Here is a 21685-nt window from a genome sequence, read left to right on the forward strand (position 1 = left end):
TCACACTGAGCAACAACGCTTGCGCTGCCAGTGCCACCGTCACCAACACACACGAAGCGTCAAGTCACGCCAGTTTGGTGCACTAGTTGATCATGGGAAACATTGTTTTTTTGTTGTTGCTAGATCCTTGAGTTCCATGTGGTAGGGCAGCCTATGGGTCATGGAGAACTTTTAAAAATGTATTCAAACTGACATGTATTCAAAATGTTCTCTCTCCTCAAGCATCGATTCAAGAGACATAAAAATACTTGGATAACCACATACACATTCATTTTATTCAGTAATTAATTTCCATAATAAAAAAGATAATCACAGAAGAATTCACATTTCTCAATACTTAAAAAAAGACAAAACCATGACATCAGAATGCTACAAGAATCAAACATCACAGAAGGAGCACTGACAAAATCTGATCTGAAATCAACAGTGACGTAAAATACTTTAAAGTACTACTCAATTAGTTTTTTGGCGTATCTGTACTTTACTATTTATATTTTTGACTACTTTTACTTCACTACATTCCTAAAGAATGTATTGTACTTTTTATTCCATACATTTTCCCTGACAACCAAAAGTACTTATTTAATTTTGAACTCTTAGCAGTACAGGAAAACGGTGAAATTCACACACTTATCAAGAGAACACGCCGTCATCCCTACTGCCTCTGGTCTGGCGGACTCACTAAACACAAATGCATCATTTGTAAATAATGTGTGCCCCTGGCTATCTCAACAATTTTTTTTTTTTTATATATATATAATTTTTTTGTAATACTTTTACTTTTAATACTTAAGTATATTTTAGCAATTACATTTACTTTTAATACTTAAGTAGATTTAAAAACAAATACCTTCAGACTTTTACTCAAGTAGTATTTTACTGGGTGACTAACTTTTACTTGAGTAACTTTCTATTAAGGAATCTATACTTTTACTCAAGTATAACCATTGGGTACTTTTTCCACCACTGGAAATCAGTACGGGGGGAACAAAAAATGTATGAAATGTATGCATTCACTACTGTAAGTCGCTCTGGATAAGAGCGTCTGCTAAATGACTAAAATGTAAATGTAAACTAAGATAACGTTAATAGCTCACTGGCAGAAAATGCAAAGTGGGTATATGTTGGCTACCACAGAAGCCCAAGTGAGTGACCTTTGACTAGCTAAGAACAATGGTGCGTATGCAAGTAAGCATTTTGTTGGACGAAGTATACTATGCGTGTCCCGTACATACGACTAATAAAACTTGAAACAAACTGGAAACTGTCCTCTGTGAAGACATCCATACAAATATACACACCCTTAAACAACACAATCATGTGAAAAATAAACACAATTAAAATGACCTTGTCCACTTACGGTGCTGAAAACACGAGACTAAAAGACCATTCTATCAAGACCCAGATGAGACATGCAAGGATCTGGGATGCCTCAGTGGAATTGTGCTTATGGAGAACAAGAGTGCTAGCCACACGCTGGAACACAACTGTACTGCTCTGATGTGTGTTTCAAATGTCATTGTCATCATTTTTGCATATTGATCAAATTCTCTCAGAATAACAGTTCTGCTTCTACAGAATCAAAGACAAACCACTGGTACAGTGAGGTTAAATCATGAGTGTGCGATGATGGCGAGGGGGAGAATTTGACTGAACCAAATACATGTGAATGCTTGACTTATGTAAAGGCCAAGGGCAGGCAACTCAAATGCTGAAAGCCTTCAATAAACATTTAAACATGAATATCCAAGCTATGTAAGAAGACCCAAACTCAGCCAAAGAAGGGCAGCGTAACATAGATATTCCCAGATCTCTGCCTGCATCTACCATTCCCAAGGCATTAAAACATTACAGTATAGATCAGAGGACATCACAGAGCTACAACACCAAAGAGCGGTAAACAAGTCAAGTGGCATCCAGTCCACTATGGCCAAGTTTCATGGAATAAGCAGACATCATGGAATTCCTTTTACATGTTAAGATACTGTATGTTGGGTCCATTTCAATTCTTATTTATTTTTCAAATAAGTATTATCATAATGAGAAGATAAAAGCACTTGTTTCTAAATACAATTTAACAGACTCTGCTTGCATAGCTAATGATGAAATCTAAGGCAACTGTCCAGTGAAAATCTCACTTTTAAAAGTTAATATTCTGTTAACTTAAACAGCGGCCAAAAAAAACACACCTAAAACACCACCTCAAGCTTGTATCTCAAACAAACATTTCCTCACAGAGGATGAGCTGGCCAATCAGCAATCTACTTGCCCACACCATGTGACCGGTATACGCCCACACCATTCCAACATAGAAAAGCTGATTTTAACATACTTAATTTTTTTTGGAAGGATAATTTAAGTAATATGGTAGTTAATTATAAGTCATTTCTATGCAATATGAATTAACTATATAGGTCATACATGGGGGTGGCAGGTAGCCTAGTGGTTAGAGCGTTGGACTAGTAACTGAAAGGTTGCAAAATCGAATCCCCGAGCTGACAAAGTAAAAATCTGTCGTTCTGCCCCTGAACAAGGCAGTTAACCCACTGTTCCTAGGCCGACATTGAAAATAAGAATTTGTTCTTAACTGACTTGCCTAGTTAAATAAAGGTTAAACAAAAATATGTAATAGAAATCTGGAAACACTGGACAGTTCCTTTAAGATATGATTGGTAAAGTCTATGTACATCATTTCAGTTTCGTAGTCAAAACATGCAATCATCGGCTTGCAGACAGCTCATGTCACCAAAGCTAATATAAACACTAAAAGCATGCAATAGACAACTATGAATTCATTCTAAATACAGAACAGTAAACCAGTCTCTGTGTAACGATATCAGTTTTGTTTGAACCTGTTTGTTGCTATGGATTGTCGTCTAGGACAGGAGATTGATTTGAGCTATACTCAATTTTGCCCTCTTCATCTGATTTTAGGTAATGTCATCTGATGGACATGTCTCTAGACTATATGCTCAGTTTCAGACAGTGTCTATTCCCCCCCAACCTTGAAAAGGACATCCGTTTAGTGAAAAAGTTACTTATGTTTAACTAGTGCTTGAGAATCTGTGTCATTAATTAGAGTAACTGTTATCAAAGTACATGAAATTGAAATGCCATTCAAAACATGATTTTATTTTATTTAGAAACTACATTTTATTTATATAAAAAGACATTGTTACATGTCCATTCACTAACTAGGTACAGGCTCTTCCAGCCATTCTCCTCAAGACAGCAGCTTGACTTTAATAAATGGAATTAAGAGAGTCAGTTGGTCGCCGACTGAATTGATTTATAAATAAATACTTAAATTCATGTAGAAATCTATGGGAAAAAAAACAGTTGGTTCAACAACCGAAGACGAATGAATACTGAGGGAACTACCTTTCATTTGCAATTAGGATAGATAGATTCACATGAACATCTGGATGATATGAGCATAAATAAAAACAAAACAAAAGCACTGGATTACATTTTCTATCGGCTAATGAGTGGTTCGACCACCTTGCCTGGTTGGTCCTGAAATTCACACAGTTATGGGTCAGACGTCTATTAATATCGCATTTCTCAAGTCACGTAACAAGAATCGACGTGTTCTAGCAAATGAACATAAAAATTTCCCTTACAAAAACAGAACAAAAAAAGGAATGAATACATATGCACTGTCATATATAAAAGTGGTATATAAAAAAATTAAATAACAGGTCAATTAATACCTTAAGTATGGTATAAAAAGATGAACAAGTCTGATGATGTAAGGGTCTCATAATAAACACAATAACTGGAGTTTAAAGCTCTTGCTGAAGAAACTCAAGGCTAGGGACTTGGTGGAGGTGGTGGGCTGGGCTTCCCTCTTCCCAAAGTGTTGGGTAGTTGCCGCGTTCACATACTAGTCGAAAAGTCAGACATTTCCCGACTTGCTAATTGCTTGTAGTTATACACATGCCGCGTTCAACCAGTTAGAAAGTTGGACATTTTTGAGCTTCCTAGTTCCGACTAGCACGTGAACGCGGCATGAGACAGTAGGCGGCCTACGCATTTAATGAGGGGGGCAATAACACAGTCAGCAGTAACAGAAATGAAAAGTTCTGTTGTTTATTAAACAGAACCAGGTCACAGACCTGACTCCCCCCCTCTCTAAATCAATGTACCGGTACTTTGAATACTTAACCTTTGTTACACAGTGAAGTGTTAAGCCAGCATCATCTTTACAATGAGCTCACTAAGTCTATAATGACAAACTGTGACCAAATTAGGGAAAGAAACCCTCTTCTATAGGCCAATAGCAGTTGACGGTGACATTTGGTCACGCCAGAGAATGATCCTCTCTGGAGAGTGCTTTAAGTTGTACTTTTTTTGGCACAGCTATTTTTGACTTCTCTCAAATGATTTTGGTTTGACAATGATCTCTTGAACCCTGTTTATTTTTCCTTTGAAATCACATATGCCAAAGATGAGAAAAAGGAACTGAAAACGAGTGTTCATGCTATCCACAAGGCAGAGCGAGTCAGTATGACAGAAGTTCTCTACTCTAGAACCCTTGGGTACACGATGCAGAAACAGATAGAGAAGTAGACAGGTGACCCACCTGACCACCAGAGGGTTCATGGGTTATATTTGCATCACTTAGCAAAGCTACAGTAAGACTATGGGTGAGATCCAGGTCCTAGGACTGCCCGTCTCGCTGTTTCTCTACTCCCACTAGGTAACATTCAGAGAGACAGAGGCAAGGCATTTTCAATTCAGTTCCCTTCGGACAGTTGGAGCTTAGCAAGATCACAGTTTTCACATCGTCGCCTGTAGACGATGTGTACATTTGAAAAATGTAGATGACATATCACAAATCGAAATCAGATCTTCCCAAGTGTGATGCCTGTCCCCAAGGTCTGCGTTAAAGTCGTAAATAAGCGTACATTCTTTGAGTTGAAGGTTTTTGACTTCGTTTTTCACCCAACAAAGAGCCTAACTGATTCTTTGAATTGAGTCTCAAGTAGACCATTTTCAGAAAAACGAAACGCAGTAAATTCAAGGGCAAATCAAATCGATTTTGAAAACAGTTGTGACATGTTTAGAGTACGACTACTATATAAAATAATATTCAGTAGCATATAATGACAATCAAGAACAATATCATGTAACTGATATTTTGCGCCATACAATAATTACTACCAACTACGTATATAAAATTGACATATTAACTCTAGTCTATTGTCAGTTAGTTATTAACCTAGTCTGTCATCAACTGTTGGGAACATTTTTTTTAATAGAAGACAAAGAAGTGATTTGCAGGTCCAAACCCAGCAGTCGCTTGCTTCAATGATTTGCAAAAGCCAGTACAGGACAACATTTTGGAAGCCCCAAGTTCATTTTTCTTAATCATATAAGTTCAGATTTGTCTTTTAAAATTTTTTTTAAATAAGATATTCAGCATAAGGATTTGGTGCTTTGTCCAGTCTGTTATATTCCAACACAGATTTCCGTTTTCTGAAAGGTGTGCATGTTGCATTTGGGATGGGGAATAGGTCTAGTGGAGGAGGTGGGCTTGGTTGTCCCTTCCCTTTCTCTTCAGCACTCCTAGCCCCAGCAACTCCACTAGTTGTCCCCTACAACCCACATGCCTCTTTCCTACGATGGAGGCTCTCATTGTCCCATCACCTCAATGACATCATCATCATCTTCATCGTAGTTGTTGCTGTCTGAGCTGCTTCCACCGGCGTTCTCTGCCGAGCCGTGGGCATCAGAGCGACCCAGCCCTGCCCCCATCAGGCCGGAGGAGGAGGGGAAGGGCGAGAAGAAGCTGGAGCCAGCGGGGCCTGGGGTGGCGGCCGGTAGCTCCCCGGGGAGAAGCAAGTTAGGATACATGCACAGGGACTGGCCGTAGGACATGGGGAAACCTGGGGGCAGCATGCCAGCCATACCAGCACCCAGCATGAAGGGAGCTAGGGAGGCCGAATCAGGGGCAGCCGAGGAGGTGATGGTGGAAGAGGATCTAGGTAGGGTGCCGCCCCCCAAGCCGAAGGGGTCGGGAGTCATGGGGAACATGAGACAGTGGTCACCCTGCTGGCTGTGGGACTGGAAGTAGGGCAAGCCGGCCCCCATGAATATGGGGTGCCCCATGGAGCCCAGTATGGCTGGGTTGAGGCCCATGGGTGGGAGGTCATAGCCCGCCGCAAAGGGAAACGCCTGGGGGGGCAACTGGGCCGAGGTGCGCTTGCTGGGGGCCGGATGCTTTTTGTTGGCTCGTTCGATGTTGGACGGGGTGGAGGCCTTGCGCTTGGTGCCCATCAGGTCCAGGGCAGCAATGGCATCTGTGCTGGGCTTGGCCGGGGTGGAGGCATCGCTCCAGGGCTTGGCATGGATAGTCATGCTGCTGCCATTGTTGCTCTCTGCCGGTGCCTTCTCCTGTGGAACCACTGCACCTGCAGACGAAGCCTTGGAGCCCTGCTGATGCTGGGCCTTGGTTTTGGTTGCAGCCTCGTACCTCTGGAGTTCACTCAGGATTTCGGGGCTGTCGGGGGAGAGCAGGCGAGTCACACAGCCGTTGGCGGAGGCCTCCTCCGATACCTTCTGGGTGTCTGAGGTAGGGAAGGTAAGATAGACGGGTCAGATACTTCTCTAGACTAAACAAAACCATCAGCACTGGATAAAAACAGATCCATATGGACCAAATGACTAGAAACTATACTGACTAAAGGTTGAGTTGGGATTGCTACCTTTGGGTGCAGCAGCTGAGTTCTCTTCCCGTGCCTTGGACTTGCTTGCAGTGCGGATGGCAAATATCCTCCCATCACAAGTCCTGATGTAGGTCCCTTTCGTTCCTCTGATGACGTGGATGCTCTCTCCTGCACTGATCCTGGCCTTAACATCAGTTGAACTGTTGGTTTCAGGTATCACGATATCTGTGGTGGTGACGATCTTCTGGACGAATACGCCCGCCTTTTGCAGGTAGTTGACGGGAAAGCCCGAGCTGGAGTCGGAGTCTGCTGTGGGGGCAGAGCTGTGAGACGCCTGGCGAGGCATCATGGGAATTGGAGTCGACTTAACTGGGCGGACACTGGCCACTGGCTTCTCATCTTGTCGGGGGGGTGGGCGCCTGAAGGGGGGTAAGGGAGAGGAAAGATGACAGGGTGGGGTATTGGCAGTCCAAATTGAGAGCGGAGAGTTAAAGATTTTATCAACAGTTTAAACTTTGGAATTCAAAACTTGGTATCTCTCTCTAGTTCTTCCTGGAACCATGCCAGGAGTGCTACCTTCTCCTGGACCTGTTGTTCTAGGTTTCTTCCTTTTAGGGAGTTTTCCTAGACACTTTGCTTCTGCATTGTTTGCTAATCTGGGTATCTGTAAAAAGGGCTTTACAAAATACATTTGATTGACTGTATGCAACAGTAGTATTGTTACTGAGAAAACATGTACTTCTCTGGGGACCATCTCACCAGTTGCGCTGGCTGAAGGCAGGGATATTTGTGAGGCTCTGGTCGCTGGCGGGGTAATAGTGGGCATAAGAGGGGCGCGTGTAGGGCACCGACGCACGCTTCTCATCCTCGTAGCTCTTCTTCGCGGCCTTCTTCTCGGCTATGGTAAGTTTCATCTCCCGTCGCTCAATCAGGAGAGACTCGTGGTGAAAGGGTTGCTGGAGAGACAGACATGGAGAGTAGATTAAGTGTAATTGCTCTCTAAGTATAATATGCTGTCAAGTAGGTTATAATTCTGGATAGAACTGTTAATAAAGTAGAATTTTAATGAGAGTGAGTTCAATGTGGAAACGATGGGTTGAGACAGTGTCTGTCCATGATTCAGCGAGGTAGGTGTATGTATCATGTGGTATCAACTTATGAGTAAACACTATAGATGTGTGTATATAGATATGTATATCTAGTTTGGCTCTAACCTTGGTGACCAGGTTTGGGTAGAGTGTATAATACAGTATGGTGTGCATATAGATACAGTTGAAGTCGGAAGTTTACATACACTTAGGTTGGAGTCATTAAAACTCGTTTTTCTGCCAAACTATAGTTTTGGCAAGTCGGTTAGGACATCTACTTTGTGCATGACACAAGTAATTTTTCCAACAATTGTTTACAGACAGATTATTTCACTTATAATTCACTGTATCACAATTCCAGTGGGTCAGAACTTTACATACACTAAGTTGACTGTGCCTTTAAACAGCTTGGAAAATTCCAGAAAATGATGTCATGGCTTTAGATGATTCTGATAGGCTAATTGACATCATTTGAGTCAATTGGAGGTGTACCTGTGCATATACACTGCTCAAAAAAATAAAGGGAACACTTAAACAACACAATGTAACTCCATGTCAATCACACTTCTGTGAAATCAAACTGTCCACTTAGGAAGCAACACTGATTGACAATAAATTTCACATGCTGTTGTGCAAATGGAATAGACAACAGGTGGAAATTATAGGCAATTAGCAAGACACCCCCAATAAAGGAGTGGTGACCACAGACCACTTCTCAGTTCCTATGCTTCCTGGCTGATGTATTGGTCACTTTTGAATGCTGGCGATGCTTTCACTCTAGTGGTAGCATGAGACGGAGTCTACAACCCACACAAGTAGCTCAGGTAGTGCAGCTCATCCAGGATGGCACATCAATGCAAGCTGTGGCAAGAAGGTTTGCTGTGTCTGTCAGCGTAGTGTCCAGAGCATGGAGGCGCTACCAGGAGACAGGCCAGTACATCAGGAGACGTAGAGGAGGCTGTAGGAGGGCAACAACCCAGCAGCAGGACCGCTACCTCCGCCTTTGTGCAAGGAGGAGCAGGAGGAGCACTGCCAGAGCCCTGCAAAATGACCTCCAGCAGGCCACAAATGTGCATGTGTCTGCTCAAACGGTCAGAAACAGACTCCATGAGGGTGGTATGAGGGCCCGACGTCCACAGGTGGGGGTTGTGCTTACAGCCCAACACCGTGCAGGACGTTTGGCATTTGCCAGAAAACACCAAGATTGGAAAATTCGCCACTGGCGCCCTGTGCTCTTCACAGATGAAAGCAGGTTCACACTGAGCACGTGACAGACGTGACAGAGTCTGGAGACGCCGTGGAGAACGTTCTGTTGCCTGCAACATCCTCCAGCATGACCGGTTTGGCGGTGGGTCAGTCATGGTGTGGGGTGGCATTTCTTTGGGGGGCCGGACAGCCCTCCATGTGCTCGCCAGAGGTAGCCTGACTGCCATTAGGTACCGAGATGAGATCCTCAGACCCCTTGTGAGACCATATGCTGGTGCGGTTGGCCCTGGGTTCCTCCTAATGCAAGACAATGCTAGACCTCATGTGGCTGGAGTGTGTCAGCAGTTCCTGCAAGAGGAAGGCATTGATGCTATGGACTGGTCCGCCCGTTCCCCAGACCTGAATCCAATTGAGCACATCTGGGACATCATGTCTCGCTCCATCCACCAACGCCACGTTGCACCACAGACTGTCCAGGAGTTGGTGGCTGCTTTAGTCCAGGTCTGGGAGGAGATCCCTCAGGAGACTATCCGCCACCTCATCAGGAGCATGCCCAGGCGTTGTAGGGAGGTCATACAGGCACGTGGAGGCCACACACACTACTGAGCCTCATTTTGACTTGTTTTAAGGACATTACATCAAAGTTGGATCAGCCTGTAGTGTGGTTTTCCACTTCAATTTTGACTCCAAATCCAGACCTCCATGGGTTGATAAATTGGATTTCCATTGATTATTTTTGTGTGATTTTGTTGTCAGCACATTCAACTATGTAAAGAAAAAAGTATTTAATAAGATTATATATTTCCTTCAGATCTAGGATGTGTTGTTTAAGTGTTCCCTTTATTTTTTTGAGCAGTATATTTCAAGGCCTACCTTCAAACTCAGTGCCTCTTTGCTTGACATCATGGGAAAATCAAAAGAAATCAGCCAAGACCTCAGAAAATAAATTGTAGACCTCCACAAGTCCGGTTCATCCTTGGGAGCAATTTCCAAACGCCTGAAGGTACCACCTTCATCTGTACAAACAATAGTACGCAAGTATAAACACCATGGGACCACGCAGCCCTCATACCGCTCAGGAAGGAGAAGCGTTCTGTCTCCTAGAGATGAACGTACTTTGGTGAGAAAAGTGCAAATCAATCCCAGAACAACATCAAAGGACCTTGTGATGATACTGGAGGAAACAGGTATAAAAGTATCTATGTCCACAGTAAAACGAGTCCTATATCGACATAAACTTAAAGGCCACTCAGCAAGGAAGAAGCCACTGCTCCAAAACCGCCATAAAAATGCAGACTACGGTTTGCAACTGCACATGGGGACAAAGATCGTTCTCTTTGAAGTAATGTCCTCTGGTCTGATGAAACAAAAATAGAACTGTTTGGCCATAATGCCCATCGTTATGTATGGAGGAAAAAGGGGGAGGCTTGCATGCCGAAGAACACCATCCCAACCTTGATGCATGGGGGTGGCAGCATCATGTTGTGGGGGTGCTTTGCTGCAGGAGGGACTGGTGCACTTCACAAAATAGATGGCATCATTAGCAAGGAAAATGATGTGGATATATTGAAGCAACATCTCAAGACATCAGTCAGGAAGTTAAAGCTTGGTCGCAAATGGGTTTTCCAAATGGACAATGACCCCATACTTCCAAAGTTGTGGCAAAATGGCTTAAGGACAACAAAGTCAAGGTATTGGAGTGGCCATCACAAAGCCCTGACCTCAATCCTATAGAAAATTTGTGGGCGGAACTGAAAAAGCTGGGAGGCAAGGAGGCCTACAAACTTGACCCAGTTACACCAGCTCTGTCAGGAGGAATGGGTCAAAATTCACCCAACTTATTGTGGGAAGCTTGTGGAAGGCTCCCCGAAACGTTTGACCCAAGCTAAACAATTTAAAGGCAATGCTACCAAATACTAATTGAGTGTATGTAAACTTTTGACCCACTGGGAATGTGATGAAAGAAATAAAAGCTGAAATAAATCACTCTCTACTATTATTCTGACATTTCACATTCTTAAAATAAAGAGGTGATCCTAACTGACCGAAGACAGGGAATTTTTACTAGGATTAAATGTCAGGAATTGTGAAAAACTGAGTTTAAATGTATTTGGCTAAGGTGTATGTAAACTTCTGACTTCAACTGTATATACCTTGGTGACGAGGTGAGGGTAGAGCTGTCAGGCCTGTGATGTAGTGTGTGTTTATAGATGTGTGTATAGGTATATTACCTTGGTGACGAGGTGAGGGTAGAGCTGGCAGGCCTGTGATGTAGTGTGTGTTTATAGATGTGTGTATAGGTGTATTACCTTGGTGACAAGGTGAGGGTAGAGCTGGCAGGCCTGTGATGTAGTGTGTGTTTATAGATGTGTGTATAGGTGTATTACCTTGGTGACAAGGTGAGGGTAGAGCTGGCAGGCCTGTCTGATGCCTGTCTCTATCTCCTGGTCGGGGTTTAGTTGCACCTGTGACACGTCAGGCTCCTTTTCCACGAAGTGCAGCAGAGACTCCACCTCCCTCCGCGTGAACGACAGCACCGGGTTCAGGTCATCCACCACTCGGTCTTCAGAAAGGAGGGATGGATGGAGTCAAGAAAGGGGGTAACACTGTATGTCTAGGGCAGGGGTGGGCAACTCCAGTCCTCGAGGGCCTGATTGGTGTCACAGTTTTGCCCCAGCCCCAGCTAACACACCTGACTCCAATAACCACCTAATCATGATCTTCAGTTTAGAACGCAATTTGATTAAATCAGCTGTGTTTCATAGGGATGGAGAAAACGTGTGACACCAATCAGGCCCTCGAGGACTGGAGTGTCCCACCTCAGGTCTAGGCCATCAACAGCTGCATGAAAAGGTCTCTGCGTGTGACATGAAATGTGGCATAGAGCATACCCTGGCCATGTCTATTTTATTTTTACATTTATTTAAAAAAAAATACAATTCTAAGAGTGTGGGCCTTCCCTTTTTGTGTATACAGTATAGCTGACCGACGTGTTACATTTTTACATTTTAGTCATTTAGCAGACGTTCTTAAGACGCTCTTAATCAAACCCACAACCCTGGTGTTGCAAGTGCCATACTCTACCAACTGAGCCTAACAATGGCAAACCATGTCAAAGTGCACTTGGAGTGCACTTAGCCTGAGAGGAGTCTGACAGATCACAGGACTGCTGCACTTCGCAGCACACACGCTGTTTTGCATGCTAGTGAAGTGGACTGGGCTGGCTGAAGTGCCCTAAACAGGGTAGGCTTGTGGTAAGAGTAGATTCAAAATAGTGAAAGCAGATGACCATGTAATAGTAGGCCTAGTAGACATGGCTGGAGGAAGCAGAGTAGTAGTCTGTATGAAGTCAGGATCCATTCTATTCTGTGTTTGTTTGGTTCGCTGGTTACTCACCGGACATGCCCTGCTTGGAGATCTGTCGGTCGTAGATCTTCTTCTCCAGGGTGAAGTCACAGACCAGGCGGTAGATGTGGCAGGGTTTCTTCTGGCCGTAGCGGTACACCCGACATACGGCCTGGGCGTCGTGACAGGGGTTCCAGGAGGCATCGAACACCACCACACGGTTAGCCCCAATCAGGTTCACCCCCAGACAGCCAGCCCTGAGGATGGGGAGAAGCACACCTCACTGACCTGATGTGTGTGTGTGTGTCATATATAGAAATATATACATATATAATATATATAGAGGACTTTGTGCGTGTGTGTGTGTGTATATATCCCCCCCCCCCCCCCCCCCCACACACACACACACACACACACACACACACACACACACACACACACACACACACACACACACACACACACACACACACACACACACACACACACACACACACACACGAAGTCGGAAGTTTACATATACCTTAGCCAAATACATTTAAACTCAGTTTTTAACAATTGCTGACATTTAATCCAAGTATAAATTCCATGTTTTAGGTCAGTTAGGATCACAATTTTACTTTAAGAATGTGAAATGTCAGAATAATAGTAGAGAGAATAATTTATTTCAGCTTTTATTTATTTCATCACATTCCCAGTGGGTCAGAAGTTTACATACACTCAATTAGTATTTGGTAGCATTGCCTTAAAATTGTTTAACTTGGGTCAAACCTTTCGGGTAGCCTTCCACAAGCTTCCCACAATAAGTTGGGTGAATTTTGGCCCATTCCTCCTGACAGAGCTGGTGTAACCGAGTCAGGTTTCTAGGCCTCCTTGCTCGCACACCCTTTTTCAGTTCTGCCCACAAATTTTATATAGGATTGAGGTCAGTGCTTTATGACGGCCACCTCAATACCTTGACTTTGTTGTCCTTAAGCCATTTTGCCACAACATTGGAAGTATGCTCATTGTCCATTTGGAAGACCCCTTTGCGACCAAGCTTTAACTTCCTGACTGATGTCTTGAGATGTTGCTTCAATATATCCACATAATTTTCCTTCCTCATGACGCCATGATGTCATTGTGGCCGAACAGTTCTATTTTTGTTTCATCAGACCAGAGGACATTTCTCCAAAAAGTATGATCTTTGTCCCCATGTGCAGTTGCAAACCATAGTCTGGCTTTTTTATGGGAGTTTTGGAGCAGTGGCTTCTTCCTTGCTGAGCGGCCTTTCAGGTTATGTCAATATAGGACTTGTTTTCTGTGGATATAGATACTTTTGTACCTGTTTCCTCCAGCATCTTCACAGGGTCCTTTGATGTTGTTCTGGGATTGATTTGCACTTTTTGCACCAAAGTACGTTCAACTCGAGGAGACAGAACGTGTCTCCTTCCTGAGTGGTATGACGGCTGCGTGGTCCCATGGTGTTTATACTAACATTTACATTTTTACATTTAAGTCATTTAGCAGACGCTCTTATCCAGAGCGACTTACAAATTGGTGCATTCACCTTATAATATCCAGTGGAACAACCACTTTACAATAGTGCATCTAAATCTTTTAAGGGGGGGGTTAGAAGGATTACTTTATCCTATCCCAGGTATTCCTTGAAGAGGTGGGGTTTCAGGTGTCTTAGTACTTGCGTACTATTGTTTGTACAGATGAACGTGGTACCTTCAGGTGTTTGGAAATTGCTCCCAAGGATGAGCCAGACTTGTGGAGGTCTACAATTTATTTTCTGAGGTCTTGGCTGATTTCTTTAGATTTTTCCATGATGTCAAGCAAAGAGGCACTGAGTTTGAAGGTAGGCCTTGAAATACATCCACAGGTACACCTCCAATTGACTCAAATTATGTCAATTAGCCTATCAGAAGCATCTAAAGCCATGACATCATTTTCTGGAATTTTCCAAGCTGTTAAAAGGCACAGTCAACTTAGTGTATGTAAACTTCTGACCCACCGGAATTGTGATACAGTGAATTATAAGTGAAACAATCTGTCTGTAAACAATTGTTGGAAAAATTCCTCGTGTCATGCACAAAGTAGATGTCCTAACAGACTTGCCAAAACTATAGTTTGTTAACAAGAAATTTGTGGGGTGGTTGAAAAACGATTTTAATGACTCCAACCTAAGTGTTTGTAAACTTCCGACTTCAACTGATTAACTAGTGTGGTTTCTAGTGTGACTATACATAAGTATGATTACAAACAAATGATAATTATTTCTACCAGTGTGTTCCTGTGAAGGTCTTTTACCTGGTGGACAGCAGAAAGATCAAGGCGGAGGTGTTGGACGGGTCGTTGAACTGGTTGATGAGCCTCTCTCTCTCTGAAGCAGATGTGCTCCCATCCAGTCCTAAGGAGACAAACCATAAAAAGGAAGCCAATCCCTTTCTCGAACACACAACAACAACCAGTTTTTACCCAAGGGCTTCATACACAGAATGATGGCGAGATATCAGTATCCCCAGCAGGTGGCAATAGTCAATGTAAGTCAACGGGAAAAGTGGCACCATGGGATTGGGGAGGCTGAATACATTTGTATAGCTTCAGTAAAAGACACCACTGGACAAATGGAGTCACAGAGACGTGGTGACAACGGTGGTTGTCATGGGAACAGGGACACTTACTGTAGTAGTTGTGGTTGCGGACCCAGTTTTGGTTGTAGCCCTCTCTGGCGCTGCCCGCCAGTATGGGCCTCTTGGCCAGGAACTCCTCGATGACTGACAGGGTGGACAAACTCTGACTGCACCAGAAACAGTGGAGGGAGGGATACGGTGAGGAGGGGTGCTTGGAAATTACAGTGAAACTAATTTAACCATTTGAGAAGTTTGTCTGTCTGTGCTTCGGCCTTAGTCTTTGTGGAATATGTTGCATTGCAACAGTTGTTTTAAAGGAACTGAAAGGAAAACTTGAAAAACTTAAGATCAAAAGAGTAAAACAACTGTGATGTTTCTGTGCCTACCTGAACACCAGGATCTTGTCTCCCTTCCTCACACTCTCGTCGATCAGGTGGAACAGCAGGACCATCTTAGCAGAGTTCTCTAAGAGCCCGGGTTTATAGTCAGACATGATCTCCTTCGCCTGAGAGAGAGAGATGAGGTAACAGAACAGTTGTGTAATTGTAGTGCACAGTTTAGGGTAATAACCTGTTTTTACTGAAACCTACGACAGTATCCGTTCTGAATGGCCCTCAAGTTGTTTTCCAACCATCATAAATCCATGATGACTCAACCCCCTGCCACTTAAACTGAATGGAAAAACAAAAAACATGGTAGTGAAGTGTGGCTGCGTACCCATTCGTAGGTGATGACCTGGTTGGCCTTCTCCTGCAGAGCGTTGAGACTCAGCCCTCCGATGCTGTTGGGGTCCTCCGGGGTCTTGCCCTTCTCGTAGGGGGCTGGGCAGCGGGCGTGGCCGTTGGTGATGTCATCCAGGTCCAGGTCCTGCTCATTGGCCAGATTCTCCTTCTGCAGCGCCTCGTACAGCACGTCTGGGTGGTTCCAGATCTGGTAGAGGAAGACATTATTCCAACATTAGGATGACGTCTGAATGAAATGTGGACATGTAGTACACAGCATGTGACATACAGCACATTGGGAAAGTATTCAGACCGCTTGACTTTTTCCACATTGTTACGTTACAGCCTTATTCGAAAATGGATGAAACAGTCCCCCCCCCCTCATCACTCTAGTGTGTAGTGTGTAGATTGATGAGGGGGAAAAATGATTTAATCTTTTTTTTTTTACGTAACAAAATGTGGTCTGAATACTTTCCCAATGCACTGTACATCACATGCTGTGTACATGTCTACATTTCATTCAGACGTCAGCCTAATATTGTTATAATACCACATTATTAAAATCTGAACTATTACATTTACATAAGTATTCAGACCCTTTACTCAGTACTTTGTTGAAGCACCTTTTGCAGCGATTACAGCCTCGAGTCTTATTGGGTATGCCGCTACAAGCTTGGCACACCTGTATTTCGGGAGTTTCTCCCATTTTTCTCTGCAGATCCTCTCAAGCTCTGTCAGGTTGGATGGGGAGCGTTGCTGCACAGCTATTTTCAGGTCTCTCCAGAGATGTTCGATCGGGATCATGCCCAGGCTCTGACTGGGCCACTCAAGGACATTCAGAGACTTGTCCTGAAGCCACTCCTGCTTGTCTTGGCTGTGTGCTTAGGGTCATTGTCATTCGCCCCAGTCTGAGGTCCTGAGCGCTCTGGAGCAGGTTTTCATCAAGGCTGTTTTACTGAGGAGTGGCTTCTGTCTGGCCACTCTACCATCAATTCCTGATTGGTGCAGTGCTGCAGAGATAGTTGTCCTTCTGGAAGGTTCTCCCATGTCCACAAAGAAACTCTGGAGCTCTGTCAGAGTGACCATTGGGTTCTTGGTCACCTCTCTGACCAAGGCCCTTCTCCCCTGATTGCTCAGTTTGGCCGGGCGGCCAGCTCTAGGAAGAGTCTTGGTGGTTCCAAACTTCTTCCATTTAAGAATGATGGAGGCCACTGTGTTCTTGGGGACCTTCAATGCTGCAGGAATGTTTTTGGTACCTTTCCCCAGATCTGAGCCTCAACACAATCCTGTCTCAGAGCTCTACCGACAATTCCTTTGACCTCATGGCTTTGGTTTTTGCTCTGACATGCACTGTCAACTGTGGGACCTTATATAGACAGGTGTGTGCCTTTCCAAATCACAAGTGAATTTACCACAGGTGGACTCAAGTTGTAGAAACATCTCAAGGATGATCAATGGAATCAGGATGCACCTGAGCTCCATTTCGAGGCTCATAGCATAGGGTCTGATTACTTATGTAAATAAGGTATGTTTTTATTTGTTCTATTTTTTCAAACATTTCTAAAAACCAGTTTTGCTTTGTCATTATAGGGTATTGTGTGTAGATTGACAAGGATTTTTTATATTTAATCCATTTGAAGAATAGGGCTGTAACGTAACAAAATGTGGAAAAAGTCGAGGGGTCTGAATACTTTCTGATTGCACTTCACATATTTATTTCACTCCTGTGTATGACAAAACAGACACAGACAGGCATGCACACCTTGCAGCACACGCAGAAGGCCTTGAGTGGGTTGAGGCTGAGCCAGCCGCTGTTGCCTGCCTCTCTGAAGCGGTTCATAAACTCAGTGTAGAGGGCCCTCTGCAGGGGAGACAGACGCACCATGATCACATGCTCTTCCTTGGAGGGGAGCTGGTCTCTCAGCACGTTATGGCCACGCCTGGGAACAAACACAACCAGAGCTAGACCACAAATATTTATGCCTTATAGATCTCTTCTACATTCATGAACAAACACAACCATTATCAGACTTCAACTAGAATATCCATTGAAAGTACTTTTTCGTCCAGGAATAGACTGGGGTGGCAGGTAGGCTAGCGGTTATAGAGGTGAGCCAGTAACTGGAGGGTTGCCAGTTCAAATTCCGGGTCCGAAAGGAAAAATCTGGCGGGTAATGCGCTGGCAATCAGAGGGTTGCTGTTATCAACATCCTAGATGCCTTTGCCTGCCGTTGTGTCCTTGAGCAAGGCACTTACCCCCCACAACAACAGCTCCGCAGGCGACCAGTGTGGCAGCACTGCACCTCTCCAAAAACCCTGTATGTATGCATGTGTGTTTACGGAGGGGCTGGGTAAAAGCAGAAGTCGAATTTCAGCTGGACCTTATGTGTAATTGACCAATAAAGTAATCTTAAGAGTTAATCGGAGAGGGGGAAACTTACCTATAAAGTATAAAGAGAATACTGTAGTAGCAACAGTTCATGTGGGTTATAACCAGCTCTCATTCTCACCTCTGGACGAAGCCTTCCAGCAGGCTATGGAGGATATGACTTCGGTATCTCATCAACCGAACGTCCTGAGGCGTACTGTCCACACACTGCCCGTTCAGAATGGGCCTCTCAAACATGTTACTGAACTCCTGCCTGGTGCCCAGGAAGTCAGGCCTGACAAAGTCCACCATGCACCAGTACTCTATCAGGTTGTTCTGGAGGGGGTATCCTGTTAGGACCACGCGTCTCCGGGTACGAATGTTCTTCAGGGCCTGCGAGGTGCTGGCGTGGCAGTTCTTAATGCGGTGGCCCTCGTCACAGATCACCACGTCCGGGCCTGGGCGAGACAGGGCCTTCTCTATGTCTTCAGGAGGGTAGAGGAATGTCAAGTTAGAGCTATTTCAGGAACAATGGAAGTCCAACCAGTCCCAGATTGCCTAGTTAAATGAAGGTTAAACAAAATAAAAAAGCCATGAAGGTAGCAGGAAGCATTTACCTTATGTTCCATTAATCTAAGTGACTCATGTTAACGGAGTGACTCGTGATGGAGTCATACTAAATTGATGTCGTGACTGGGTAACTGGAAAACCATGCACTCGTACACACATCCTGGAGCACATGAAAAATGTCTAACAAAATCTTAACCTGTTAGGGCTAGGGGGCAGCATTTGCACGTCTGGATAAAAAAAATGTACCCGATTTAATCTGGTTACTAATCCTACCCAGTAACTAGAATATGCATATACTTATTATATATGGATAGAAAACACTCTAAAGTTTCTAAAACTGTTTGAATGGTGTCTGTGAGTATAACAGAACTCATTTGGCAGGCAAAACCCTGAGACATTTTCTGACAGGAAGTGGATACCTGATGTGTTGTATTGACTTTAAACCTATCCCATTGAAAAACACAGGGGCTTAGGAATATTTTGGCACTTCCTATTGCTTCCACTAGATGTCACCAGCCTTTACAAAGTGTTTTGAGTCTTCTGGAGGGAGATCTGACCGAACAAGAGCCATGGAACGATGATGTCCCATTAGACACCTGGCGCGCGAGTTCATGTTGGGTACCCTCGTTCCAATACGTTATAAAAGAGTATGCATTCGTCCACCTTGAATATTATTCATGTTCTGGTTAAAAAAGGCCCTAATGATTTATGCTATACAACGTTTGACATGTTTGAACGAACGTAAATATATTTTTTCCCCTCGTTCATGACGAGAAGTCCGGCTGGCTTAGATCATGTGCTAACAAGACGGAGATTTTTGGACATAAATGATGAGCTTTTTTGAACAAAACTACATTCGTTATGGACCTGTGATACCTGGAAGTGACATCTGATGAAGAGAATCAAAGGTAATGGATTATTTACATAGTATTTTCGATTTTAGATCTCCCCAACATGACGTCTAGTCTGTATCGCAACGCGTATTTTTCTGGGCGCAGTGCTCAAATTATTGCAAAGTGTGATTTCCCAGTAAGGTTATTTTTAAATCTGGCAAGTTGATTGCGTTCAAGAGATGTAAATCTATAATTCTTTAAATGACAATATAATATTTTACCAATGTTTTCTAATTTTAATTATTTAATTTGTGACGCTGACTTGACTGCCGGTTATTGGAGGGAAACGATTTCCTCAACATCAATGCCATAGTAAAACGCTGTTTTTGGATATAAATATGAACTTGATAGAACTAAAAATGCATGCATTGTCTAACATAATGTCCTAGGAGTGTCATCTGATGGAGATTGTAAAAGGTTAGTGCATCATTTTAGCTGGTTTTATGGTTTTGGTGACCCTGTCTTTGACTTGACAAAACATTACACACAACTCTTGTAAATGTACTGTCCTAACATACTCTAAATTTATGCTTTCGCCGTAAAACCTTTTTGAAATCGTAAAACGTGGTTAGATTAAGGAGATGTTTATCTTTCAAATGGTGTAAAATAGTTGTATTTTTGAAAAATTTGAATTTTGACATTTATTTGGATTCAAATTTGCCGCTCTTGAAATGCACCTGCTGTTGATGGAGTGCACCACGGGTGGCACGCTAGCGTCCCACCTAGCCCATAGAGGTTAACTAACATGGGTTCTAACAAAGGGTTAAACTATAGGATCACTCATAATCCAAATGTGCAGATGACCTTGGTTTGATGAAAGAAAAACTGCCATAAGCTGCTGGTTTGAAAACTCTGAAAAGCTCAGGCCATGACTGACATAAGTGTCGATTGACAGGTGTCACTCTGAGGTGACCTTTTTGACCTACTGACCTTTGAGGAGCTCCTGCTGCCGGTCCTCTTCGTCCAGGTCAATGACCACTGGTCCTTGGGGCTTCTTGGACTTCTTCTTCCGGCCCGCCACAAAGCTCTTCTTCAGAGACAGCAGGCGGTACATCTCATACCCCATCAGGAGCACACCGCCATCCAGCGACCAGTCAGAGATAACCTTCGCTCTGCTGGCCGTTGTTCTGAAAGAGAGCAGAGAGAGAGAAAAAGAGATGAGAGAAGAGAGCGAAAGAAAGACAGCACATCAGTGACAATGTTCCACACATAACAGCACAGGCATGTAGAGACATATTATTTATTTATCTTTATTTAACTAGGCAAGTCAGTTAAGAACAAATTCTTATTTACAATGTCGGCCTAGGAACAGTGGGTTAACTGCCTTGTTCAGGGGCAGAATTACATATTTTTACCTTGTCAGCTCAGGGATTCGATCTAGCAACCTTTCGGTTACTAGTCCAACGCTCTAACCACTAGGCTACCTGCTGCCCCAGTGTATATACTTAAAGACGACCTGCATTATATCTTAATCAAACCTTGTTGCTAAAGGTCTTGATAGTTGATGTACTTTAAATGCCTTACGTACTTCATGTAGTTACACACCTGGGCGATAGATGAGTCATGTTTGTACATTTATTTTTAGAGACAGATCCCTGGCAGTTGTGTGATAGAAGCAGAGCTTCTAGTCACTCACAAACACAAACCATGATCATGGCTAAAAGGCTTCAGCTTTGAAATTGGAGGTAGTGGGATATCCCTGTTCCCAGAGAGGACGGGAAACTTACTTGTGCTCGTCATTCAGGATGTGGACCTTGTAGATGCGCGGGGAGAAGTGGGCGGGGTTGATGTCTGCAGGTAATCCCTCAGAGGAAGGGACCCAGAGGTTAAACTCAGCCAGCCAGTTCTGTAATGTGTTGACCTGTAGCGAGAAGGGTAGCGAGCGAGAGAGAGAGGGGTAGTGAGAGAGGGGTAGAGAGAGAGAAAAAGATTCAGAAGTAGAGAGCGAGAAGAGAGAGTGCGAGAGAGAGAGAGAGAGAGCGAGGTAGAGAGAGAGCGAGGTAGAGAGAGAGCGAGGTAGAGATAGAGTACAAGAGAGAGAGCGAGGTAGAGATAGAGTGCGAGGTAGAGATAGAGTGCGAGAGAGAGCGCGCGAGGTAGACAGAGAGCGCGCGAGGTAGACAGAGAGCGTGCGAGGTAGAGAGAGAGAACGCGTTAGGTAGAGAGAGAGAACGAGCGAGGTAGAGAGCGAGCGAGGTAGAGAG

At 43.9% G+C, this 21685-nt stretch overlaps 1 protein-coding gene across 3 annotated transcripts in view; it reads right to left on the reverse strand.

Moving 5' to 3' along the window:
- Positions 1-253: 253 nt before the first annotated feature.
- The window catches only part of LOC106566793 (helicase ARIP4), a 114705-nt gene continuing 93273 nt past the window's right edge, over positions 254-21685 (reverse strand). For all 3 annotated transcript variants that reach the window (XM_014135186.3, XM_014135187.3, XM_045693095.2), the window contains 13 exons: positions 21209-21342; positions 20412-20608; positions 18161-18503; positions 17413-17590; positions 15646-15858; positions 15315-15433; positions 14980-15095; positions 14606-14705; positions 12362-12567; positions 11353-11528; positions 7431-7627; positions 6711-7090; positions 254-6572 (listed from right to left, as the gene is read on the reverse strand). In XM_014135186.3, coding sequence (XP_013990661.2) covers positions 5638-6572; positions 6711-7090; positions 7431-7627; positions 11353-11528; positions 12362-12567; positions 14606-14705; positions 14980-15095; positions 15315-15433; positions 15646-15858; positions 17413-17590; positions 18161-18503; positions 20412-20608; positions 21209-21342 — 3294 coding nt within the window. In that variant the 3' untranslated portion in view covers positions 254-5637. The remainder of the gene's footprint in view (positions 6573-6710; positions 7091-7430; positions 7628-11352; positions 11529-12361; positions 12568-14605; positions 14706-14979; positions 15096-15314; positions 15434-15645; positions 15859-17412; positions 17591-18160; positions 18504-20411; positions 20609-21208; positions 21343-21685) is intronic.

The sequence above is a fragment of the Salmo salar genome, chromosome 13 (genome assembly GCF_965601325.2).
Source record: "Salmo salar chromosome 13, fSalSal1, whole genome shotgun sequence".
Classification (NCBI taxonomy): domain Eukaryota; kingdom Metazoa; phylum Chordata; class Actinopteri; order Salmoniformes; family Salmonidae; genus Salmo; species Salmo salar.